This window comes from Armigeres subalbatus, chromosome 2 (assembly GCF_024139115.2).
Source record: "Armigeres subalbatus isolate Guangzhou_Male chromosome 2, GZ_Asu_2, whole genome shotgun sequence".
NCBI classification, from domain to species: domain Eukaryota; kingdom Metazoa; phylum Arthropoda; class Insecta; order Diptera; family Culicidae; genus Armigeres; species Armigeres subalbatus.
Genome location: NC_085140.1, coordinates 438078565 through 438106326, shown reverse-complemented (window position 1 = coordinate 438106326; position 27762 = coordinate 438078565). Strand labels below are relative to the sequence as shown.

Here is a 27762-nt window from a genome sequence, read left to right as displayed (position 1 = left end):
TGTTTAATTGTTCCAGGTCACAGAATTAATTTGAATCTCTTTGATTCTGATTTTGTCCCCGATCCCGATGTCCAATATGCTTTCTATGCCGTTTATATCTTTTTGATAAATTGACAATTTGAAATCTATAATCGATGTCGTTAAAGTATGATAGTAAATCTTTGATGTCTTCTATAAGGTCAGACATAAGTTTATGCGGCTTGTAACGTAGGTGTCGTCAACCTTTATCGACTTGTAACGTAGGTGTCGTCAACCTTTATCGACTTGTAACGTAGGTGTCGTCAACCTTATCGACTTGTAACGTAGGTGTCGTCAACCTTTATCGACTTGTAACGTAGGTGTCGTCAACCTTTATCTTGTCGGCTTAATGGTACCGTCAACCTGGTATTATCTTCAATTTTTGTTTAATTGTTACAATTTTCGTTACTGTGACATATAACTTTTCGGTTTAATGGATTATACCTTTTTATCTTTGCAGCTTACTCCTCTGGTTGCTGCTTTTATTACACTTCAATTGCACACGCGCGCGTTCACTACATTCCTGTCTGGAGCCACCATGTAGCGGACGAAAGGACTAGGGTACTTCTAATTTGGATGCCATCAATGTAGCGTCCAAAAGAGTAATTGATGATTCAGGACATGACTTACGTCGCGTTAAAACTTGTTCGCGAAGGATGACCTTACGTACCGAGACTTTATAAAAAATGTAATTCACGTAGGGAACTAGCGCCTTTACAAATGACAAAATCCTTAAGTTTTAGAAGCAAGTCTTTCTGAGCCTTTGCTCGTGTTTCGAGCTCCTTCTGAATTTCCATAAGATACCATTTAATATCAGAAAGTTCCTTGCGTTCTTTCTCGCAATAGGAGTAATTCCAATTAACCTCCGGTGTCGGAAGGGTATTCAGTTTTACACATCCAATGTGAAACCATCTGTCACAGTGGTCACATTGGACCATGTCTTGGATATCATCAGGGCGCGCACATAGACGACAATGCCCATTATCATTGATGGTAAACATGGATTTTGTTGTTTTCTTAGCCATCTTTTTTTAAATCTTACAGGTCTTAAGACACTGTTCTAATTCTTCGATTTTAATTAATTCTTTTAATTTGCGAGATAGCGGTCTATCTTCGTAATAGTTTGATAATTTGAAATCTATAATCGATTTCGTTAAAGTATGCTGTTAAATCTTTGATGTCTTCTATAGGGTCAGACATTTACCCGTAAAGTTGATGCGGCTTGTAACGTAGGTGTCGTCAACCTTTATCGACTTTTAACGTAGGTGTCGTCAACCTTTATCGACTTGTAACGTAGGTGTCGTCAACCTTATCGACTTGTAACGTAGGTGTCGTCAACCTTATCGACTTGTAACGTAGGTGTCGTCAACCTTATCGACTTGTAACGTAGGTGTCGTCAACCTTATCGACTTGTAACGTAGGTGTCGTCAACCTTATCGACTTGTAACGTAGAGGTGTCGTCAACCTTATCGACTTGTAACGTAGGTGTCGTCATCCTTTATTTGGCTTACCGCCTTTATACTTGTCGGCTTAATGGTGCCGTCAACCTGGTATAATCTTTTTGTTTAATTTGTCGGCTTAATGGTGCCGTCAACCTTGATACAATACTGTGATATATAACTTTTCGGTTTGATGGATTATACCTTTTTATCTTTGCAGCTTACTCCTCTGGTTGCAGCTTTTATTACACTTCGCTTGCACACGCGCGCGTTTCACTACATTCCTCTCTGGAGCCACCATGTCGCGGACGAAAGGACTATTGTACTTCTAATTTGGACACCACCGATGTAGCGTCCAAAAGAGTAATGGATGGTTAAAGACACGACTAACGTCGCGTTAAAACTTATTCGCAAAGGATGACCTTACGTACTGGGACTTCATAAAAAAATGGAATTCGCGTAGAGAACTAGCGCCTTTACAAGCGACAAAATCCTTTCCTCTTAAGTTTTAGAAGCAAGTCTAAAACTTAATGAGATTATCTAATAAACAATAAACACTGGGAAGGGCCTGAGTACCGTCTATGGAGCGGTGTCAATATCATCTTCCGAGAGTGTTTGCAATTTATCAGATTTACTTGGATAATGCAGTCGATCCTGCATTTGACATAAGTACTGGAAAGGGCCTGTTTACCGACTTTAGAGCGGTGCCAATATCTCCTTTCAAAGTATTATGCCAAAGGCTAAGGAAGTGAGACTTAAAGAAATGAGACACGTTTAGATCCAACCCACTACAAAGTCTGTTTTATTCAACGAAATGATTTTCCTTATGTACTAGATTGAGCCCCTACTGGGCTCCTCTTAACTCTAAGGCTAGAAAGAGATGTCATTTCTGACGTCTCAATTCCTAAAACTCATTCTTTTCATTTCTAAAACTATCTCCCCTGGAATAGCTACCAGAATAGAACACGCATTCCAATTTTATTACTTTCTTAAGTCACGGAGTCTAATCGAACCTGAAAAATGCATACGCGGTACTTCATTTAAATTCTCAGTTGCACCCAACAGCAGTAAGGCATATTTTAGCTGCATTAGGAACGGCAGCGCTATCATTGTTCGAATATTTTTGGGAATTTTATTAAGTTTCAGACATGTTGCAACTTATTTGTTAAACTGTCAACTTCGTCGCAAAGGCTGTTTATATCACCCTTTTGCTTCGATGCCTTGAGTTTTGCTATTATACTTTCGGGAGCGATTTGTTCAGCACATCTTGCTTTCACGTCATTCACTAAATCATCAATCGAATTTAAATCTTGGGCTAAGCATATTCTGGCTTTTCCCGTCAGCCGTGTTTTCAAAAACCTTACGGCTGTTGCGAGATCCCCTGCCTCTACATAGTCTTTGAGCAAGTTAGCTGAATCCACATACGCGTCTAAATTTTCAGCTGTTCCGTCGTACATTTGTACGATGGAGGTCGCTGTTTTTATGTCAAACGGCATTGTCACAACGTTACGGTTTATGAATTTACTAAGAAAGTTTTTAAAAATAATTACGTAAGTCACTGATTTAAAAGATAATCTTTTCCTATAGTTTTTTAATTTTACTAGCAGCAAACACTTAGTCTCGTCAAATTCGACACGAGCTGCTTTTACTAGAAAGTTAAAATGAGTATTTTCAATGCACGTTTCAAATTCCACTAATTCGTCTACAATTCTATTATATGTTTGTTGAATGAAGCGATATTTTAAATCTAAGGTATATTAAAGATATCTTCTATTTGGTGCCTTTTTCAAATTTGATTTTATAAGGTGGATTTCACCTATTTTCCTTTCGATTGATTCTTCTATACCACTCATTTACTATCTTCAAAACTAAATAAGTATTAAGTAAGAAAAATCAGCATTTTTGCCACTTACTCTTCCTGGAGACCGACGTGGTGCAGCACTCGTTCATGCGCCATGGGAGATGATCAGCTTTTCACCGGAATTTGTCGTTTTTCTCTGCGATATGGTGCCCTTGCCGCTGTTTGCCCCTATGTAGTTTTTTTATTGTTTTTTTTTTTGTCACTGTTTACCTTTTCATAGGGCAAGGTAGTAGCCCTTTTCTGACCGTTAGAAGGAATAATCATTGGTCACACCACGAATTGTCTTATCGCACACTTTCCCGGTTCTTTAGGACTTTTCACTGGCACAATTAAACTTAAACACTGTTAATATTTACGACAGACCTTGCTGCCTTCATTGCCTGGTTCCTTGTATGTCTTGTGTGAAGTTTATATAATGCTAATGCTATTTGCACGCACATTAGCACTAAAATTATATTCAGTTTTATGTCATGCTGGGCATGATAATCTTCATGTACCTCTAACTGATGAAGAAGCCACCACACATTATATCCTTGTCATTTTTGCCCTGACATAATGGCCATTCTTATTAATGTTAAATTGAAAATCCATCGTATTGTTTGTTTCTACTCACTCTATTCTTTTCCTTTTTAAGGAAAACTTGTCGGTTGAAGACTGCTGATGATGTGCTCCTTTCTTGTACCGTCCCAGACTAGGCCCTGTCGATTAGGCGGATAGCCGACAGAACTTGTGAGCTGGTACACCGGTCACCCGGCCTGCTCTGAGGCGGGAGCTTACTCGATGATTAAGGATGCGCACCCCGCCTAACGCCGAGGCAGAAACTTACGCGGTTGCTATATTTCTTTCTAATTGATGATGACTATCGTCTGGCTGGCCTGCACTGAGGCCGGAGCCCGTAACAGCTGCTACGTTGCCCACACCGTACAACAGGCCTTCACCTGAGGCTGAAGTCGTTACGGAGGCGGTTCTTGATGGGTTCCGAGGGTGTTTTGATCTTCTGGTCCAACTGCTGTTCGGTTGTTCACCTTCTGGCCCAGCGAAGGGGTTTATATTTGGTGATACTCTGTCGATGCGTCTTTTCTTGGGTTGTCCCAGGCCACAATGTTACGGTGTAGATTCTCGTCTCGCTTAGAACCTCTACTGGTAATGATGCTAGCATTCACCTCTTATGTTCTGGAGTTTGTCTTGCGCGATCCACTTGACGATCTACTTCGTTAAAATATTCTGCCATATAACGAATATCGTCTTCCAGTGTATGCATTCCTTTTAACGGACGTTTTGCTTGGCACACAGGCCTTCCTTCCTTGGCACACAAGCCTTCCTTTGGCTCACAGGCCCACAATTGGTAAACTGCCGTCAGTCCTTGGCACATAGGCCTTCCTTTGGCTCACAGGCCACAATTGACACACTGCCGTTCACTTGGATCACAGGCCTTCTGTTGGCTCACAGGCCCACAATTGGCAAACTGCCGTCAGTCCTTGGCACCCAGGCCTTTCTTTGGCTCACAGGCCCACAATTGGCACACTGCCGTTCACTTGGCTCACAGGGCTTCCATTTGCTCAAAGGCCCACAATTGGCAAACTGCCTTTCACTTGGCTCACAGACCTTCATTTGGCTCACAGGCCCGCAATTGGCACGCTGCCTTCATTCTTTATACTTTTGGCCCTTTCACTGGCCTACCGTGGTTTCACAGCCGACTTATTATTAGGCGTCAGCACACCTTTCTTTTCGCAGTTAGTTCGCAGAGTCGAAAGAGTAACCGCCGGTTCAGGCCGTAAGGATTGAGTCGATGCTCGGTTAAAGATTGTCTTCTATTTTCAACATCCAATGGTTTATATAGAATTTGTACAATTTGATTATCTTAATGCCTATGTGTGGAAAAGCGAAACGGCTTGTCAGTCACTCCGTAAAAAATGTTTATTACAAAGTCAGTTACATTAATAGAGGTAATAAACTATAGAGGACGATTGTCGCTGCGGTTCCCTTTGTTATCGTTCCCAAACATGTTGGGTATCTATCTGTCAAAATGTACTGATTTGTCCTTCGTTGACATTTAGTGCCCTATATGTTCGCCAGCAAAAGATGTTTCGCCAGTGACGACAACGACAATCTTCCTCTATAGTTTATTACCTCTATCGTTAAATTAGACACCTATCAGAGGATGGATAGACAGCAACTAGCGATGAGCCACAATTGACCTTTCCCGTCAAAAATTGTATCTCGTTTTAATGTCTCAGTCGATTCTTTGGCTTATGTAAGGTCAACTTTCCCAGAAAAAAACATATTTTATGAACCCTCTAACTATTTTTAAAATCCAAAACAAAAACCGAAAAAGTGCTGAACACGGTTAGAAAAAAGTACCTAATATTAAGTACTTTTCACTCAAATCGGGGGTTCAGTGTGGGAACCCAAAATTAGGTAACTTTCAATTGAAATTAAGTAAAATTCACTTAATATTAAGTAAAATGTGCGTAATTTTGAATAGAAACTAACCAAAAGTTAGGTAAATTTCACTAAACTTTTGTAAACATGAGATTACTCAACGTTGGGTTCCCACGCTTTAATGCCCTTGTTGAGTGGTTTTGCTCTTCATTTTATGACAACAAAGGGAAGAGGGAAGGAGATGCAAGAGAAAAAAAGAACCTAAAATTAGATACTTTTTTCTAACCGTGCACCGCTGCACGTGTGAACCGGCCTGAAAAATTCACCCAATGTTCGTTCAAAATCGGGCCAATCTTTAATAAAACAGCACTTTTTCGATTTTTGTTTTTAATTTTAAAAATACTTAGAGGCGTTAAAAATGGGTTCTTTGGGAAAACCAAATAATCAATCGAGCAAATAAAAAAAATTGACGGGAAAAGTCAATTGTTGCATATGGGTTTAATTTTATTCTCTTGCACTTTTCGAGTGCATTGATCGATTGGTGTTATGATTTTTCGGTTTCGGTATCTCAAATCCCATGAAAAATATCAACCTAACATTAAGTTGTGCTAGAGGCATCAGTGGCTATGTCCATTGTGAGGCTTGAGAGTTGTTTCGCATCGTCGTTTATACTCCTTAGGTCACTAGCCAAATCTGAAATATCTACACTGGACTTTTTGATCGCTATATCGACCAGAGAAGTCATATGATTTTTTACGTCAACCACTTTATACATTTCATATAGCAGCACCTCGATTCGCTCAATCGCATTGTTAACGAAATCCACATTGTTTTGCTGACTGGTACGATGTTTGGCCTCCGTGTTTAAGTTAATCAACTCAGCTAGTTTCGACAGTTGTTCGATCAGCGATTTAAGCTCTAAATTTAAAGTGATGAGCGTTTGACAAGAACTGCATCATGGAAGCACATCACCCAACCAGCGGTTGTTAGATTTTCAAACAATTCTGTATAAGAATCTACCAAAACCTGTATAAGAACTGGGCATATGCGAAATTGTTAGATTCTTATACAAAAATTGTATGAAAAGCATGCAAAATTGTTAGGTTCTTATACAATATTTGTATAAGAATCTAACAGTTTCGCATATGCCCAGCTCTTATACAAGTTTTGGTAGATTCTTATACAGAATTGTTAGAAAATCTAACAACCGCCGGTTGGGTGTATGACTTAAATTCCGTTTAACAGACACCCCCGCGCAGGTGGGGTGAAATGATCGCAAACATCCAATGCATGACCAAATAATGGTATCGACGAACGCATCCCTAGCGCAATGAATATGACTGAAAAGATTTTTTTGTCTAAATTACTAGTTTTTTACTTGAGTGCATCAGGAACTCTGTCACCCAGTGATTGAATTTCCTTGGGAGAACGAAAAAAAAAACTATTTTGTAATAATCAGATAGTGCTACTTTAGATAATTTGTCTTTAGATAATTTTTCTTGATTGTATTAAACAAGGTGAATTGATTCTTAAATTACCAATTCCAGATAGTTCAAAAATTCGATTCGCCATTTGTAAATATGGCAAATTTTGTTAGGCTTAAGGTTCGTTATCAAATGCATAAGGCATATGGAGCTACTTCGAATTGCCGTCACGGTTCTGGTATTCAATCTTTTTTTTTTCTCTCCAAAACAAGGAAAAATCTTTTCTGGTATTTTCCATTCTATTTATAAAGGCCACCTTACACCTCGGGAATTTGGTCCGCGGATTTTTTCCCCATGCATTTTTGCATAAGCGATGTTTTCGGGATTTGGGCACGGAAAATCAAAATCCCGGCCCCATTTAAAATGCACGGGGTTCAAAATCCGGCGGAAAATTTTCCCGAGGTGTGAGGCAGCCTTAAAGGGCAATAATCTACGAGAACCGTCAGAGATTTGCGAACAACTTCAATGATGTGGTTGGTGTTGATGATAAGCAACATTGCTACTATATTTGGTTAATATCATTGTCATGCTTCAATACATTATGATACATTGTTTTACTATTTATATTTATGGGGGGTGTTAATAGGTCCTTGGTAGTTACCGGATCTGTGATATGAGAATACCATGTTGGAATTGTGATATGAGAGTACGGTTGGTGAGAAATACCTTGGCAGTCATCGGAATTTTGATACAAGAGCTCCTTGGTCCTCGAATGGAATGTATTTACTTGTCATAAGACGAGTTTGTACTATTCCATTTAATTCCACTACTTTTTTACACCTTTGATAGATAGGTATTTCGACCTCAACAGTAATGCCGTCTTTAGTATCTCGTACTTGACTAGCCTTGTAAAGTTCGTTAAGTATTAGTCAAGTGCGAGAAACTGAAGACGGCCTTACTGTTGAGGTCGAAATACGTATCTATCGAAGGTACAATAAAGTAGTAAAATTAAATGGAATAGTGCAAACTCGTCTTATGACATGTGTACAGAGTGCATATGAGAAGTACTAGCAAACCCAAAGACTTAGCTGTCACGGTCGCCATTGTTTGTTCTAATACTTTTAGGTTTTTCAAGCCGAACGGAGTAATTTCGATTTTTTGTGTTTCGTGCAATATATTGTACATGTTTATTTAATATATTAACTTGCACACCCCACTGTCCTGCATTTGTTTAGAAATAGTTTTATTCATAATGTTTAGTTTTTTTTTAACTTGTCATTGTCACGGTCGCTATGTGACATTCTTTTAAATGATATATGATGGTGAGATGCTAAAGATGCCTTTCATTTATACTTCACCATTCATTCTGTTTCCACAAGGTAGTGTCAATGTGTCATCTGATCGCAAAAGTGGCGTGAAGTTTAGAATTCAGAGCTTGGTGGCTTATATACGATCAGGTTGGCCTTAACCTAGTTCTGTGGTGATCATGGGAATACGAACCTAAATTATTATTGGGTCTTTCTTTTCTTTGATATATGGTATTCGAAATATGATGAGCTCAGGGGCTCTAACCAGTGCGCTGCGTATAAAAGCATAACAGTCTCATATAGACAGCAAAGATATTTGTTGTTAGATAAATCAATTTTATCAAAATTTTGATATACATTACCTAGTTGAAGTCTGAACTTTATTAAAATCTAAAAAAAAAAACAATCTATTTTTCAATTTCGATGAAAATTCACGAAGAAAAAAATTAGTTTCGTTTAGATCAAATCTACCGGTATCTCAGCTATTGGATTCAGTGATAAAGAAAACACCTTTCATTAGATAAATTGAAATCAATATGAACAACAATAGTACTCATCTGCAATCAGAATAAATTTAAATACAGACACTAAGAACATAATTTGCAAACTAAAACAGCTAGATTCAGCATTAGCTTATCACTAAGGATTCGTAATAAGGGTTAACTAGGACCTTCGCGACGCAATCAACAACTATCCATCAAATTATACGAACAAATTGGAATGATGGAATGATAAAATACCATGTATGAAATTGCAATCATTATTGTGTGTTAGTAAAAAGTAGAGTTTTAATTTTGGATCATGTTCGACAGTTTTACTAATATTACAAAATTATATCACACGTACGATCGGTCAGAATACTCAAAACTAGTGCACGAAACAACAGACGTAACACCTGGAGATATATATTCAGTTACCTCTCTTAATTGTAGATTCAAATGCACAATCGGTAGGTGGTTAAATAAATATTGGCTCAGAAATATTTTACTCCCGCATCGAATGCCGTGATGGCTGTGTAAGGCTAATGGATGATAGTGGCTGTTTTTGTGGCAATAATTTTTGTTGTTGTATTCATTGCCGGCTTTACGTTGTTGTCGTAATTTCAAAGTGTTATGTCTTTTACTGTCTGCAAACTGAATAAGAAAGATGAATGTGCGATATTTAATTACAATTTGACAAAATTTTCTGTACATTATTGATAATCGAAACAAAAATGAGATAAGTGATAAATAAAACAATGTTTAATAGCGATTACATTCCAGTACACACTTTATTGCATCTGTACGTAATATCACCTTTCCTATAACAAATTTGGGGTATTAAAAAAAACTTGTGTCCAATATTCTACGATAGAGTGTAACCTTATTCGCGTTGACGGAGCCGCGCTGCTGCCATCTGGTGGAGATGGATGTGTGCGTGAAATCACTGTATTTCGACATGGTGAATATAGGAAGTATTTTTTTAATGCTTTTATTATATTTTTGACGAAAGTACGTTTAATTTACAATGGAAATGGCATACGGTATTTTTTTTCTAAGTGCTACCGTTTTTGAGTTACAGCGGTTATAAAACAAAATATACCGATTTTTTTAATTTTCAGTCATTTCCGAATGTTTTTCGATTCAAATCTAGAATCAAATTTTACTGAACCGTCGATATTTATTGACAAATGCTAGTACATAATGGAGTAGTGGTTAGCCATTTTCATGGTATAAGATGGTGGAGAAAAAAATATTTAATTAGAAACAATTGAATTCAATTCTTTTGACTGCAAAGGTAAACGTCAAGATAAGATAGCCGCCGTGTTTAAAGATAGGCAGAATCGCTCAAAACAAAACCAAAACCAGTGAATTGGTTCTGGCAACCCTGCTCAGACGCAGCCGCGTCACAACCAGAGTTTGGCCGATAAGGTAAATATCAGTTAACAGCTGATTTGATAGTGAGAGTGAGTGAGAAAATGAAGCGAGCGAGAAGAACATACGTCAAAGAGATTGAAATAGAAGATAGAAAATGATGAACAAACGGCCGAAATTGAGTAAAGTGGATTGATTGCGAATCAATCGTAGAAATTTATTGTAAGGGTAGAGTTGGAGATATAGTTTGAATAAAGATAGTATTAGTGGCTGAAGTGAATTAGGTGGAGTTTGGTCAGCAGATCACAATAACGCACACTCTGACGGACGACAATACAGTGGTGCTCGAACTATTGCGGACAGCCCACGGAAGAGTAAGACGACAATTAGACGAACAACATATAAACGAGTAGGACAGACAGAAAAGGTCAAAGAGGGCGATTAAGACGGAAGTCAAAGGAAGAAAACATACTAAAATTTTTGATAATCCTTGTAAAGGTTGATTTCCAAAAACGGTTTCGTTTAAAATCCGACCGTCCGAACAAAATAAAAAAAATATATATCGGATTACTTCGGAATGGCTTCCTCTCCTTCGAAAAATGAGCAACATTCCCAGCCCCTCCACCAAACCCTCGTCAGTCGCCGGATCCGCAGCCCATACGGTGGCGTTTGGGGTACGCGCCTTACCGTCACGGCTGCCTGATGACGACTGACAACTTGTTCTTCTCGGAGGCATTCCTCCAACGTTACCCGGATAAATGGCAACCGAACAATGCAACGATCAATGGATACACGGCATGGACAAACGGACATAATGGACTCACGATGGGATGGACTGGCACCGACAACAATAATGGTAATGGAAATCTAAAAATAGATTCTGTGTGGATTCTGTACAGCAGAATACCACAGTAAATCTTGGCACAGTAGCGGTTAAGTAACACAAAGTGCCTAACAAATAAAGAAAGGAATAAAAAAAAAACCAGATTAATCCACCTAGCAGTGATGATGCCTTTCTCGTGCATTATAAAATTTATTTAAAGAATCACATTAGAAAGGTCAAAAAAGCTCTTTAGGAGAATAGATCACATTTTTTCGATCATTTTGTATGTTTTTGCATTAGTTAAAATGCATCGCCATCATTTCCGGAAAAAATTTTTTTTTGGTTTTGAATTTTTTTTTCCAAGGGGGGACCCTTGGGAAAAAACAATGATTTTTCAATAATTCCGAAATGCAATGTCCGATCGAGCCAATTTTCAATAGCAAACAATGGGACCGCATTCCCCGTCGAATGCAACTTGTTGCGAGAAAATCGGATAATGCTAAGTTCCAAAAAGTGTGTCTACAAAATTTGTACACATACACACATACACACACACACATACATACATACACACATACAGACATCACCTCAGTTCGTCGAGCTGAGTTGATCGGTATATAACACTATGGGTCTCCGGGCCTTCTATCAAAAGTTCTTTTTTGAAGCAATCATATAGCCTTTCGGTACAACTTTGTTGTACGAGAAAGGCAAAAATGAGCAATGTTTGTTCTGCTCAATGTCGGAGGATGTGGATAGGGTCCAATGTGGAGAATGTAGGCAGTGGGTTCATTTCTTCTGCGCTGGCGTAGACCAAGAGGTTGTGAAAGCCGATTGGCGCTGTGAAGTGTGTGTTTCCGCTAGTGCTCAGCAGTTGACGGTTCCGGACACTAGAAGCAAGACACGAGGTGAAAAGAATTCTGGCCAAAAAGTCGATGGAGTGTCCGATCAGAGAGTTGGTTCCGATGCAGATCCGGCTGAGAAGCAGTTGGAAGAAAAACAACTCGCCAAGGAGAAGGCCTTTGCAAAGCAGAAGCAGATTTCAGAAAGATTACATAATGGTTACATAATTAAAAATAAGTCTTTTCTCCTATTTCTCCGCACTGCTGTCTCTATCGTATCGTATCTGTCACACTTCACGATGGAGCAAATATCGCCAGGTACATGACACTCAACACTCCTCCTCGATAGTTGCCGTGTTGATCTGCATCTCGTTGACCGTGCCAACCAAGCCCAACATCTCGGCAAACCGTCTCTACTTCACTGCGCCGAGGGGCTTAGTCAACACATCTGCCATCATAGACTGTGACGAACAATACTGCGCCGACACAACTCCTTTATCGCAAAGATCCTTTGCGTAGAAAACCCTCCGCAACGAATTCGACACAGCTTGTGTTGTCTTCACGGATCGTCGTTGGTCCATCCTGTTTAATGCCCATTTCATCCACTAGCCTGCGAAGCCAAACAAGTTCCTTGCAGGCCTCAGATAGGGCAACATATTCGGCCTCCATGCTTGAACTTGCGACTTGCCCAACAAACTGTAGATTTGCTCAGCTGAAAGGCGTACCCAGTGACGGACTTGCGGTCGGTAAGGTTACCGCCCCAGTCCGCATCACTATAATCATTAAGTGTCATTCGTTGCAGTCTATTCACTGAAAATCTCAACTTATAGTTGCTGATCGATAGTAGATAACGGATGACTCGCTTGAGCTTCGTCCAATCAGTCACATGTCCTTGGCTTATCTTCCGGCTTAATATCGAAACAGATGCCGCCACATCTGGCCGCGTATTGACTGCCACGTAAAGTAACGCGCCCACCGAGTTCCGATACTCGCTGTTGTCTACAAGCAATTTGCTCCCTTCACGACTCCGGTAATATCCGGCGTCCATCGGCACTTTAGACCCTTTCGCCTTATCCAGCTTGAAACGGCTCGCAACGTAGGTGTGCTGATCCAAAGCATAGAAACCTTTGTAACCACTTGGTTACAAATTGCAGCAGAACTATCACAGAAGCGTTAGGGTTTGGTACCGCTGTAAAGACATGAGGATGTTTTCAAATATCCAACATGGCATCATGATTCTGCAAATGTCATGTTGGATGAAAAATGCAATACAAATTAGCGGGAAAATATGGAGGGAATTTGGTATAAAAGAGTACGAATTAAGTACTCTCCATTTAATTCCACCAATTATTTTCGATATCTTTGCAGATACGTATTTCGACCACAACTGTGTGGTCGTCTTCAGTGTCTCGTACTTGACTCGACTTACGAGTACGAGACACTGAACACGACCGCACAGTTGTGGTCGAAATACGTATCTGCAAAGATATCGAAAATAATTGGTGGAATTAAATGGAGAGTACTTAATTCATCTTAGACGGTTGAATACATTCCACTAAAAGAGCTTAATATATTTTTCCATAAAAGAGTAGCCATTGCCCAAACTCGGCCTCTTAGTAAATCAGGCGTCCGTGTGCTGTGAAGTGGAAGTAAAGTGCAGTATTCCAAGTGAACCCCCCCCCCCCCTTTCTAGTGAGAGCTAATGTGAGCTTCGGGGAAAAAGTATTCAGGTAATTCCCAATCCTGTACTATGGAACATGGAATTAATTCCTTTGTGTCCTTTAGGACCTCTTTCTCCTTTGTCTCTTCCTCTAACTTTTGTGGTAGATTCCGCTCAGCACACGACCCGGCACGACCGGCCCTAATCGCAAAGGAGATTTCCCCTCTCGGCCGTCCAAGGTGGCTAAGCCACGGCCGGCCGATCGCGTCTACGAGGGAAGACGCCTGCCCACCATCGTCCAGCAACGCCCGCTGGCCCCGTCGGACAAAGATTGTCCGTTCACCGCTCGCCTCGCTATTCCGGCGAGATTTCTGGTCGCATAGCTGGACGAGTCGCTGTGTCGGCCATTCTGCTCCCGTCATCAACAGCAGCAGCAGTATGTACCGGTACCAACAGTTAAACTAAGTTATAGGGGGAAAGATTTTGTTCTATTATTGGCAGGGGGGTTTTTGTCGACCAAATTTTATGAAATTTGGCCACAATATTCTTTGATATGCAAAGAATGTTTAGGCCAAATTTGAGCCTAGTCAGTCATAAAAAACCCCCCTGCCAATAATAGAACAAAACCTGCCAAAGCCGTCATTCCCCCTACATAACAAATTAACACAAATTTATTACACAGAACAACACGCACACGCCACTATTAGGAACCAATAAATTATACAAGAAAAGTGAAAGTTCCTGTGTTCTTAGTTCTTGTTTACCGCGAAAAACCCTTGATTATCCAGTAGTTAGCCGACCCTGGGATTGCCGGAGAGTCTCTTGTGTCCTGGTCGGACTAGGTACTGATTGTTGATGATTCAGAAAACTTAAGTTTCACCTTCTTTGTCCTTCGTAACACGAATTCCGAGGAAATGTGAGACTTCCCCGAGAGACGACAAACTAATTTTGTTTTTCAACAGTCTCTCAACTTTGTCGACTTCCGCTTCTGAGACACACGCAACAATCATGTCATCAACATAGATTAATATATACATCAGCTCACCACTATCAAGCATCTTGCTAAACAAACACGGGTCCGATCTGCTTTGCTTCAATCCCATTTCACAAAGTATGCCGCAAATAGTGTCTTTCCAGACTTTCGCTCCTTGATCCAAGCCGTACAAACAACGTGGAAGTCTGCAGCTGAGATGCTCCTTGCCACGAATCATGAAACCTTTCGGCTGCTGCCTATAGATTTCTTCATGCAGTTGTCCGTGAAGGTAAGCACTCTTGACATCGAGATGCCTTACAGTCATCCCCTTTTGCCGTGCGGTGAGACGCGCGACTACAAAGCAAGACCATGCCGAGGGTGGCTGGGTTCGATTCCCGGTGCCGGTCTAGGCAATTTTCGGCTTGGAAATTGTCTCTACTTCCCTGGGCATAAAAGTATCATCGCCGTCGCCCCCCCTAAATGGTGGAAAGGAAAGATTGAACGGGTACTGAAATGAATTCGCTTAAACATGCGCACTTTACGATCCAATCATATTCAGAAATAGGTTTTTGAAATTCAAAAGATTCCCAAAAAACTTATAAGGGTATCCAGGCTAGGATCCATACTATAACAAATTTCAAAACAACTCGAAACATTTCGGGCTCAAGAAATCCTTCTAGAAGCTCCCCTGGGAACTTCTAAATTCCTCCGGAAAGTTATCCATATATTCCTCTGAAAATCGTTTGAAAATCCTTCTCCTGTAATTGTAATTTCTCCTTATCTAGAAACCCCCAACTATTTTTTTAGGAAATTCATGTGGAAGTTTCTTGAAGATTTCTTTTCTTCCCTTCAAGTTTTACTTCTAGACATTTCTTCGGCTATTCTTCCAAGAAAATCTGCGACATTTCCTTCAGGAATTCATTCTAGAGTTCCTCCAAGAATACATACGGAATTTCCTCCCAAAATTCCACTAGAAGCTTCTTCACCAATTTATGACGGAAATCCTCCGATTTCGCTCCATAATTTCATCTGCTAATCTATGAGAAACTGTTCCGGGCATTCCTCCAGGAACTCTTCCTTAAATTCCTCCGGGATAACTTCCAGGACTTTTTCCGGGAATACCTCTATGAATTCAATAGCGAAATCCTAAGAATAACATTTTGGAAATCTTTCCGCAATTATTTCAAAATATCCTTCAAGAATTCCTTTAGAAATTTCTCCAAGTATTTCCATAAATTTCTCGTCCAAGTATTTCCCCGGAAATTCTTCTCTTCCTTTAGGAATTTCTCCGGGATTTTTTCCGCGAAATTGTCCTAGAATTCTTTCCGGACTTCACTCGGAATTTACTCCAGAATTTCATTCGGAAATTAATGTTAGAGTTCCTCCAGGATATCTTCCAAGAGTTCTTCCAGGAATTTCTTCAGAACAAACAAAGAACAGCAATTCATCTGGGAATCCTTTCTGGATTTCATCTGGTAATTTCTGCATTAATTCCTCCTGGTATTTTTTCGGGAATTCCTTCTGATAATTCTCCAGAAATTCCTTCATGAACTTTTTTTCAGGGCTTCCTTGTGAGAATTCCTCTGGAAGTGCGTGTGGGAGTTCCTCCAGGAGTTTTTCCAAAAGTTCCTCTGGTAATCCCTCCAGGAACTTCACAAGAAATTCCTGGAGGATATTTGGCAGGAATTTCAAGGGAAATGGGATTTCGGAAGTTCTTCTAGAAATTCAACTTCGGGTATTCCACCGGTGTTCCTCTGAAAATTTCTCCGGGAGTTCCACTACTAGTTCCTCCAGAAATTCATTCAGACTTTCTTTCAGGAGTTCATTAAGGCTTTCTTTGGGAATTTATCTACAAATTTCTTCAGAAGTTCCTCGGAAAATTTCTCTGGGAGGAGTTTGTCCTGGAATTCATCCAGAAGTTCTTACGAGAGTTCCTCCAGGATTTCCTCCGGAAATTCTTCCTGTAGTTCTGCAATAAATTCATCTAGAAGTTCCTCTGGCAGTTCTTCCGAAAATTCCTCTGATACTTTCTCCGGGAATTCCTACAGAAATTCCTCTGGGAGTTCCTTCGGAAATTACTCCGGGAGTTCCTTCTCAAAGGAACTGCCGGTGAAACTCCAGGAGAAATACTCATAAAAACTGCTGGTGGATCTCCCGGAGGAATTCACGTAGGAACTGCCGGAGGAGCTCCCGTAAGAACTCCCGGAGGAATTTCAGGAGAAACTCCCAGAAGAATTCCTAGAGGACCTCCCGGAGGAACTCCCAGAAAAACTATCGGAAGAACTTCGGGAGGAATTTCCAGCTAATTTTCTGAAGAAAGCCTAAATGATTTCCTGAAAAAAGCCTGAATGATCTCCTGGAAGAGCTACTGGTGAAACACCCGGAGGAATTTCTAAAGAAACTCCCGGGAGAATTTTTAAATGAACATCCGGAGGGACTGCCAGTGAATCTACCAGAAGACTTCTCGGAAAAAATCTTGGAGAATTCTATAAGAACTCATCTAGCTGAAACCTTTGTAGGGGTATGTAGCGTACCATCATCATCATCAGAGGACCTCCCGGAGAATTCCTTGAAGAGTTCCCAGAGAAATTCTCGGAGGAGCTTCTGGAGGAATTTCTGTATAATTCCCGAAGGAAATTCTGGAAAAATTCCCGGAAGAATTTCCAGAGAGCCCCCGTAGGAACTGCCGATAGAACTACCGGAATAATTCTCGGAGGAAATCCTGGAGGAACTCTTGGAGGATCTGCCGGTTGAACTCCTGGAAGAATTCCCGGAGGAATTTTCGAAGAAACTCCTGCAGGATGTCCATTGGAAATCTTGAAGTTTCCACCGGATTCCATTGTTGATTTTATTTTCGGTATAATTTCTGTATAAATTTTCGGTGGAATTCCTGGAGAAATTCTTTGAAATTTTCACAAAAAATTATTCGAAACTTTCACGGAAAAAATTATGGAATTTACACAGGAAGTTCAAAGATTTTTCGCGAAATTCTCAGGAATGTTTATTGGCAATTCTGCGGAATTTCCACGGAATATTCTTAGAAATTCCACGGTGCAATTTTTCAGATTTTTTATGAGAAACAGCACGAAAGAATTATCTGAAGAATTCCCTGCAAAACTTATAAAAGAATTCGTGGAGGATTTCTTGTAGTAAATAATGGTGGAATTTTCGGTCAATTCCCGGCGAAATTGATGGTGGAATTCCTGAAGACATTGCCGAAGAAATTGCTGGAGGCATTCCTGAAGAATCCGGGCGTGGATGTGTCACGTTTATTGGCGTTACGTTTTAGTACAAAACGCTGACTTCAACGCTGACGCGCAACGCGCTGTTGAGATTAAGCCTTTACTATTGGTTGTGGATTTGGTTTCAAAGTGTTTGGAGCTTAGAAGAAAAAAGTACCAAGCACTAATACTCATGTGTTTTTATAAAACTACTATAAAATTACGATTCAGAAGACCTTAAAAATTAAAAAGTCTTCGTAAAACAAAAATGAGGTAGAATATTTTATTTGGGATACCAATACTTTCACTCAAAAAGGTGCTGGCTAAACCTGACAGTTCGTGACATTTTTTCCTCTTTGCGCAAGTCCCGACCCGGTGACAAGCGTGGTGTCATCATCATCAATAGACATAGACCGCTGTCATCATTGAAACGCAGTATGAAAAAAAATTATAGCCCGGGACATCCTGGCTACGATCTGGCAATGAACTAAACAATAGGATGTCAATAGCCTGGCAAGTCCCGTCCCAGCTCGTAGTTAAGTACTTTTCGGCTTCTCGTACTTTTCCAGATGATTTAGCAACGCTGTTACTTTTGTTAGAAAACGCTTCCAGTACTTGCCGCAGCGCAAAATGTTGAAGCTTGTGTATGACTTTGTATTTGATAATAATTTGGAATATGTTTGTCTATCCACTAACAGTGTTTAAATAAGCATTATGTATCACTAAAAAAAAGTGCAATACAAATAGGTCAAACACGATACATAAACTAGATTACTTCTACATACTCGCGAAAGTAAAACAAATTGTTTATTCGATGAAACTTTTTTTTAAATCTATCTCAATACCTCTCAACCTCGTCTCAATCTGCAACAATAACCACGTTCATTTGGCTCACGTTTTGACAGTTCTCAGTTCAGGGCAGCAGGGACTATGTCCAAGGGCTTGACGATCCCTCCCCACGCCATCTGCGAGTTGTGGCGCCTGCCTAGGATGTGGTGGGGTTTGGCAGTGGGCCCTGTTAAACCTCTATAAAAAGCTGCATGTATCCGCAAGTAGGCTCCGCCAAAGCGACCGTGTGCCGCTCAAAGCGCACAAGCCCAAGTCCTGGTGTTAGGTGGGACGCTAAACAGCCCTGACACGACGGCCCTCCGACGAGACAGGAGGTTTGCGCAGGCCCAATAAGCCGCCTTTAAAAACAACTATTACGAACGACATAGAAGATAATACGACTCGATACAATCGGCAACGACCTAGGCGACGAATAAAGGATCACGATTGGAAGCTTGGAACATGGAACTGCAAGTCGCTAGGCTTCGCAGGTTGCGATAGGATAATCTACGATGAATTAGATCCCCGCAACTTCGATGTCGTAGCGCTGCAGGAAATCTGCTGGACAGGACAGAAAGTGTGGAAAAGCGGGCATCGAGCGGCTACCTTCTACCAAAGCTGTGGCACCACCAACGAGCTGGGAACCGGCTTCATAGTGCTGGGAAAGATGCGCCAACGCGTGATTGGGTGACAGCCAATCAACGCAAGGATGTGCAAGCTGAGGATAAAAGGGCGTTTCTTCAACTATAGCATCATCAACGTGCACTGCCCACACGAAGGGAGATCCGACGACGAGAAAGAAGCGTTCTATGCGCAGCTGGAGCAGACATACGATGGATGCCCACTGCGGGACGTCAAAATCGTCATCGGTGACATGAACGCTCAGGTAGGAAGGGAGGAAATGTATAGACCGGTCATCGGACCGGATAGTCTGCATACCGTATCGAACGACAACGGCCAACGATGCATAAACTTTGCAGCCTCCCGTGGAATGGTAGTCCGAAGCACTTTCTTCCCCCGTAAGAATATCCACAAGGCCACATGGAAATCACCTAATCAAGTAACGGAAAACCAAATCGACCACGTTCTAATCGACGGTAAATTCTTCTCCGACATCACGAACGTACGCACTTACCTCAGTGCGAATATTGAATCCGACCACTACCTCGTCGCAGTATGTCTGCGCTCAAAACTCTCGACGGTGATCAACACGCGTCGGAGTCGGACGCCGCGGCTTAACATTGGGCGGCTACAAGACGGTAGACTAGCCCAAGACTACGCGCAGCAGCTGGAAGTGGCACTCCCAACGGAAGAGCAGCTAGGCGCAGCTCCAGATGGCTGGAGAGATATTCGATCCGCCATTGGAAGCACCGCAACCGCTGCACTAGGCACGGTGGCTCCGGATCAGAGAAACGACTGGTATGACGGCGAATGTGAGCAGTTAGTTGAGGAGAAGAATGCAGCATGGGCGAGATTGCTGCAACACCGCACGAGGGCGAACGAGGCACGATACAAACGGGCGCGGAACAGACAAAACTCGATTTTCCGGAGGAAAAAGCGCCAGCAGGAAGATCGAGACCGTGAAGATACGGAGGAACTGTACCGCGCTAATAACGCACGAAAGTTCTATGAGAAGTTGAACCGTTCACGTAAGGGCCACGTGCCACAGCCCGATATGTGTAAGGACATAAACGGGAACCTTCTTACGAACGAGCGTGAGGTGATCCAAAGGTGGCGGCAGCACTACGAAGAGCACCTGAATGGCGATATGGCAGACAACGGTGGCGGTATGGTAATGAACCTAGGAGCACGCGCGCAGGACATGCGACTTCCGGCTCCGAATCTCCAGGAAATCCAGGAGGAGATCGGCCGGCTGAAAAAGAACAAAGCCCCTGGAGTTGACCAACTACCAGGAGAGCTGTTTAAACACGGTGGTGAAGCACTGGCTAGAGCGCTACACTGGGTGATTACCAAGGTTTGGGAGGATGAGGTTCTGCCGCAGAAGTGGATGGAAGGTGTCGTGTGTCCCATCTACAAAAGGGCGATAAGCTGGATTGTAGCAACTACCGCGCAATCACATTGCTGAACGCCGCCTACAAGGTACTCTCCCAAATTTTATGCCGTCGACTAACACCAATTGCAAGAGAGTTCGTGGGGCAGTACCAGGCGGGATTTATGGGTGAACGCTCTACCACAGACCAGGTGTTCGCCATACGTCAGGTATTGCAGAAATGCCGCGAATACAACGTGCCCACACATCATCTATTTATCGACTTCAAAGCCGCATATGATACAATCGATCGGGACCAGCTATGGCAGCTAATGCACGAAAACGGATTTCCGGATAAACTGATACGGTTGATCAAGGCGACGATGGACCGGGTGATGTGCGTAGTTCGAGTTTCAGGGGCATTCTCGAGTCCCTTCGAAACGCGTAGAGGGTTACGGCAAGGTGATGGTCTTTCGTGTCTGCTATTCAACATCGCTTTGGAGGGAGTAATACGAAGGGCAGGGATTAACACGAGTGGTACGATTTTCACGAAGTCCGTCCAGTTATTTGGTTTCGCCGATGACATTGATATCATGGCACGTAACTTTGAGAGGATGGAGGAAGCCTACATCAGACTGAAAAGCGAAGCTAAACGGATTGGACTAGTCATCAACACGTCGAAGACGAAATACATGATAGGAAGAGGCTCAAGAGAGGTCAATGTGAGCCACCCACCACGAGTTTCTATCGGTGGTGACGAAATCGAGGTGGTTGAAGAATTCGTGTACTTGGGCTCACTGGTGACCGCCGATAACGATACCAGCAGAGAAATTCGGAGACGCATAGTGGCTGGAAATCGTACGTACTTTGGACTCCGCAAGACGCTCCGATCGAATAGAGTTCGCCGCCGTACCAAACTGACTATCTACAAAACGCTTATAAGACCGGTAGTTCTCTACGGACACGAGACCTGGACGATGCTCGTGGAGGACCAACGCGCACTGGGAGTTTTCGAAAGGAAAGTGTTGCGTACCATCTATGGTGGGTTGCAGATGGCGGACGGTACGTGGAGGAGGCGAATGAACCACGAGTTGCATCAGTTGTTGGGAGAACCATCCATCGTTCACACCGCGAAAATCGGAAGACTGCGGTGGGCCGGGCACGTAGCCAGAATGTCGGACAGTAATCCGGTGTAAATGATTCTCGACAACGATCCGACGGGAACAAGAAGGCGAGGTGCACAGCGGGCAAGGTGGATCGATCAGGTGGAGGACGACTTGCGGACCCTCCGCAGACTGCGTGGTTGGCGAAGTGCAGCCATGAACCGAGCTGAATGGAGAAGTCTTTTATGTGCAGCACAGGCCACTCCGGCCTTAGTCTGATGATAAATAAATAAATTTGACAGTTCTCAATGCTCGATTGGCTTACAATGGCCGCTTTCGCATATCTTTCATTATTGTCTGATTTTGTCAAAATTGCACGCGGCGAACCCTTCAGGAAAGGTTCAGGTTCAGGATTTGACGTTTCTGGAGGTCAACTGCACCCACCATTCGAGCATTTTGATCAATGTGGTATATAAGAAGGCTTGAATTCACCGAATCAGCACCTTCTTATATGCAACATTGGTCAAAATGCTCGGAGCGGTGGGTGCAGTTGACCTCCAGAAACGTCAAATCAGAGACTGACCCGCAGGCAAGCTGGCGGCCATTACCGCTCGCGGAAAACTGGATTGTCGTCTCTTTTTATCCCACAGAAATTTGACTCACTTTTTAAAAAGTGAGTAAAATTTCTGTGGGAAAAAGAGAGACGGCAATACAAAAGTACTCACTATTGAATAGAAAAAAATGAGTGTGTGCTGCAAAGAAATTAGAAAACACAAGGTGCGTTAAAATTTATGAAGAACGAAATAGACGAATCCAAGTAAAAATAAGAAGAAGACACACGACGGTGTTAACTTTGACAGATCCTACAGCACAGCATAGGAAGATCATTTTAAAATGCTTATAATAAATTCTACCCGAATAAAAAATACAGTAGAATAACAATACAATTTATTGTAACACTACTATTAATAACATTAAATTGGCAATAGATTATATTGTAAATGAAACCATAGAAACACATTAGAATGCATTGTTATGAACCATTTACTGAAATGTAAATGAAGTTTTCGCAATAGAATGTACGGGTTGTTAAGTATCGTAACTATACAAAATCTGAGATTTTTCCATACATTTTTTTCGTCACACAATAGAGTGTATAGTTAATATATTGTTGAAATATCCGAACAAAACTGTTCAAAATACAATGGATTGTATTGTATTTGTATAGTAAAACAATACGATTTTAAATTTCTCAGTTGTGACAACTTTACTGTTCAACAATGCAATTTAAAGGAAAAAAATGCATATTTGGCGCTATGAGGCAAATATTGTTATATAGTTTATATCCAATGTAAAGAAACGTTTCAAAAACTATCAATGTATGAAACTTATGTACGAAAACGTTCCAAAAACAATTGGAAGTATAGTTACATTAGAGAAATATGTTGATGTATTGTATCCTCAGTGTTGATACAATCTGTGCAACCATCAAGAAACAATGTATCCTATTGTATACCGTACATTTTATGGTAATTCAATTGTTTACACTATTGAACCAATAGTACATTTTTATCCGGGTAGACAAAATGTAATTAAAATCTGATTGAAGCATGATACGGAAAAAGTTCTGAACTGTATGATTGATACATTTTTGGAAAATATTTTTAAAAAAATGAGATAAGCTTCCGAATATGTAATTCAGAACTTTTTCCGGACCCTACATTAATCAGATTTTAATTACAATTTATATAGAATTTATTATAAGCATTTTAAAATGATCTTCCTAGGCTGTGCTGTAGGATCTGTCAAAGTTAACACCGTCGTGTGTCTTCTTCTTATTTTTACTTGGATTCGTCTATAGAAAGAGATCTCGCTTAACTTTTCAAAAGGACCTAAGTAACATTTTTTTCATGAATTAATTTGAGTACTGCAATCAAAAGCTTTCATGTTGTTCTGTTGATTGCGCTATTCAAATTAATTCATGAAAAAAATATTACTTAGGACCTTTTGAAAAGTTAAGCGAGAATTTTTCCGTGCAGTGCCCTATCGCACGTCTTCAAAAATAACATTCTATAATTTGTGTTGGTAGAGAAAAGCAAGTGAATCACGCCGACAGATAGCATTCCATAAACAAACGATACACACATTAAACATTTTTCTGGTCCGCATCTCTGAAGAAACTTTCATTAAAACTAGGGTAATCATAAAAGATAACAGACAATCTTTTAATCATTTCTTCAAACAATGGATTCTACAAAAGGCAATACCTTAGAGCCGTAAGTTTTTAATAACTTCCAGTAACTACAGAACAGCTTTTAATTCTACATATGCACCCCCTTCCCCTTTCGCTAGGCCCAGCAATGATCCAACGACTTACTGTCGTTTGTGCATGTCGGTGAAGAACTTGAAAAGATTGCCTTGCCATCCGGAACCATTGGACTTTGTTCAAGTAATTTGGAAACAGATTGGAATTCAACTGACGGATCCGTATGATTTGCCCTGTGCGATATGTGCATTATGTGTGGATAAACTGGAAGAGCTTTACGATTCGAACCGCGACGGCTTATTAGATGAATGGGAAGACCAAGGGTTGCTGGAGTACAAGGATCTTTGTCGCTCGGTTGACAACGCGATTAGAAATAGTCGATTGGGCGAGGTCGCACCACAGACGGACAGCTCACAATCGGATCAAGGGCAAAACGCTAAAACAGTAATATTACCGTTTCAGCAATTAAATGATGGACGATACAGATGTAATGAATGTCATAATATGATATTTGATGCGATTTCTGCTTGTATAAGACACTACCAAGAAGATCACCCAAATTCGAGTGTAACTGGGTTAGCTACAGAAAGTACCAATTCGGCTTTCCAAATCAATTTCAATCAAACATTTGACTGTGTGGAATGTGGAGCTCAATTCGGCAATCTTGACGATATGATTAATCATCGAAGGGCACATTCGGCACAACAACAGCCAAAGCAAAGTACAGGCCTCTCCAAAAAGACTCCGGCTAATGCAAGCACCAATGTCCAAGCTAACAATTCTGCTATTAATGGTAATACTGGGAAAAGACCCTACCTGAAATGTATTAATTGTTATGAAACATTTGACGACATTGATGAGCTGATCAAACACCGAACCAATGTTCACACTCTTTCTGTCCAGCAGAAAAAGAAAAAATACCCCAGAACACGGTACATAATTAACTCTACAAGCACCATGTGTAAAGTATGTCACATTGACTACGGTGATAGGAAGCCTTTTTATAAGCATCTGCTTGCGGTACATGATCAGTACCTGTGCTACATTTGTGATCGAACTCTTCCATCGGTATCCAAGCTAACCATGCATATGTCACATCATCGCAATCTGGGCGATATAGCCAACCCTTTCCTACAGGGCAAGAATTCTTTCCATTGCAAAGTTTGCTTTGAAAAGTTTCGAACGGAAGGGGAAATTCGCATGCACTTCGAGATGAATCATGCTGACCTAGAAGGAAACGCAAACTCGACAGTAACTGCTCCCGCTACTACGACAACAGAAGTCTTGCGTATTACATGCACCAAATGTTTGACATCATTCAACAACAATGAAGAGTTCGAACAACATCAATTTGGGTGCATCGACCCGAATGCAGGTGTCTCAATCGTTGCCAAAAACGATGTAGTTGAAATCAGCGATGAGGAAGAACTAATTTCCGTGTGAGGTAAAACTGAATAAAACTGCCTTCTATCGAGAGAATTTATTTCATGCTTTTCAAGAGTATCAGTTCTTCATACATTCGAAATAAATGAACTGAATTATCAAATTTAGCCCTTACCAGTGTTTTGGACTAGAATGCAAAAACATGTGTGAATCATTCGTCTTCTTCAAACTTAATGTGAGTATTCACTTTCTTCAAAAGCTTGGTTCTTCCTCTCAACTTTTCCACCTTCACTTTTTTGTTCAATTTGTCCTCTCGGTCCCGTTTGATTTTATCCCAATAACTCTTCTCAGTTTCTCCACTTAAGATTTGGGCGCTGTACTCTGCCATACTGTACTCCTTCACGAGTTGGTTGGCCGAGCTCGGCTTGTCCACTCGGACAAACGTCTCCACGTCGGCTTCCTTCAAATCGATATACTTCACGTAAGGATACTGCTTGAGTTCAGCTTTGAAATCCTTAACATTCGCACAGGGAACACGAAACTTAATGTTCACAATTAGCCCCGGTTCAAAGGAGAATAAAGGCTGCTTCACTGCCTGCTGTTCCTGTTCTTCCAGTTTGGTAGCTTCAGCTGCAGCCTCCTCATCGGTGAGAGCGCCGTAAAAATTGACTCTCGGTGACGATTTGATGGCTTTGGTACTCGAAGTCGACGGGTTGGGTGTACGATTTTGATTAGGTTTGCAGAACTTACGAGAGTCACTGAAAAGTTTCTTCAGTTTTTTTGCCTCTGCTCTTTGAAGATTTAGATATTTGTTGCGCAGTCTTCGCCATTCCTGCCTATCGAAAAATGTTATAAAAGCTGTAAAGTTTGCTACGAATTGAATATCGTTGTTTTACTTACTTGGTCATTACTTTCAATTCATAAACTTTATCGTCTTGTTGAATTTCCTTCTTGACTCCACTGATACCCTTCCTGCGTCGTCGCTTTTTCTTGACTTCGCTTACTTCACACTTTTCATTGATATTTCCTTCCATGATGTTCAAATCTTCATTTTCATGCTCACTTTCAGACTCCCCACTAGCGCTATGTTTCTCTTCCTCCGCTTCGGAACTATCTTCTTCGGCCTTGCAAAGACGCTTTGCTGGTGGACCCTCTGCAACCTCCTGATCTTCAATCTTTACGGGTTGCTCTGTTTCATCCTTAGCCTCACGTGTTTCCTCCTCTTCCTTCTCCTTGCCAAAGCTAGAAATACTGACCAACTTCGCCGGATCCGTGTCCTCATATGACAGTACCCCACCGAACGCTTGAAATGTTTTCAATGCTTTCTGAACGCTTGATTCATCCTCAAATTCAACAAAACCAAATTCTTTGATTTTTTTCGAGTACTTAAACTTTGGCAGCGATACATAAGCCACCTTTCCGTAGGCCGAAAACACATTTCGCACCCAGTCGTGATCCGCTTTTGGTGGAAGACATTCCACATAGATTGTGCATTGTTCGCAGTTGCTCCGCTCGGTCGGTTCCGTAACACGGCGCACTTTGCTACGGTCCTCCGAAAGCAATAACAAGTCGGAATTTTTAAGTGCCATTGCAATGTCTTCAACATTATCGGCCAACTGCTTTATTCGATTGAATTTAAGAAACTCTTCCAGCGGAATAACTGAAAATAGATAGGTTTTAACTCACCGACATACTTGTGGACATGAGGCTAAAGTTTGAACTTACAAGGATCTTCTTTAATTCGTTGGCCCAAATAGCGGTCCTTGGTAAGATTAGCATCGGAGAAGTAAAACTCCATTTGCGATCGTATTGCGTTGTACTTCTGTTTCTTCCGATGACGACCTTTCTGCTTGCCGGGAGCATTTACATTCAAAGCGTGCTTGGTTGTGGCGGACTCCACAACGATCGCCGATATGAGTTCCATCGATTTGAAACTTAGAACCGCTTAGAATTGATGAAAAACTTTATGAAAGTATGAAATAGCAAGAACTATACCGGTAAATAAAAATATTGTTTCGTTGCCGTTCGTAATTTCAAAATGTCAAATCAAAAACCAACGCAAAATGAACTCCCATCAGAAAAAAATGTTTGAGGGTCGTTGAACGAAAAATGAACTTTTCAATACCAAATTTTCAAAACGACTTATCTGCTTTTGTAAACAAAGATTCAAACGTCGATTTATCAAATCTGAGAGCATTCTTACGCAAATCAACAACACCAACAGATAGCAGAAGCAGGAACTAATAACCGGGACCAGACACTCGGGATTTTCCCGTGTTGCGTTCAAGTTTCAATCGGTGTGTAGGAGTCCTAGGTATACAACTGAAAAGACACTAACCAGATGCTGTCAGTCATCATTTTCCGCAAGATTATTTTTCCGTGCACGCATAAC

The 27762-nt window shown here is 41.2% G+C and overlaps 3 protein-coding genes across 3 annotated transcripts in view; 2 read left to right on the top strand and 1 right to left on the bottom strand.

Moving 5' to 3' along the window:
- The window catches only part of LOC134213634 (zinc finger protein 182-like), a 123846-nt gene extending 114161 nt beyond the window's left edge, over positions 1 to 9685 (top strand). Inside the window, exon 3 of the mRNA XM_062692871.1 lies at positions 479 to 9685. The gene's annotated coding sequence lies outside the window, so the exon portion shown is untranslated. The remainder of the gene's footprint in view (positions 1 to 478) is intronic.
- Positions 9686 to 23831: 14146 nt separating this feature from the next.
- Positions 23832 to 25537, top strand: LOC134213631 (zinc finger protein 557-like). The gene is made up of 2 exons (XM_062692868.1): positions 23832 to 23997; positions 24074 to 25537. The coding sequence occupies exons 1-2, from the start codon at positions 23966 to 23968 to the stop codon at positions 25428 to 25430; spliced, it is 1389 nt and encodes a 462-aa protein (XP_062548852.1). The 5' UTR covers positions 23832 to 23965; the 3' UTR covers positions 25431 to 25537.
- LOC134213630 (la-related protein 7) lies at positions 25453 to 27450 on the bottom strand. The gene is made up of 3 exons (XM_062692867.1): positions 27096 to 27450; positions 26271 to 27030; positions 25453 to 26206 (listed from the first exon to the last, which is right to left on the bottom strand). The coding sequence occupies exons 1-3, from the start codon at positions 27292 to 27294 to the stop codon at positions 25582 to 25584; spliced, it is 1584 nt and encodes a 527-aa protein (XP_062548851.1). The 5' UTR covers positions 27295 to 27450; the 3' UTR covers positions 25453 to 25581.
- Positions 27451 to 27762: the final 312 nt, after the last annotated feature.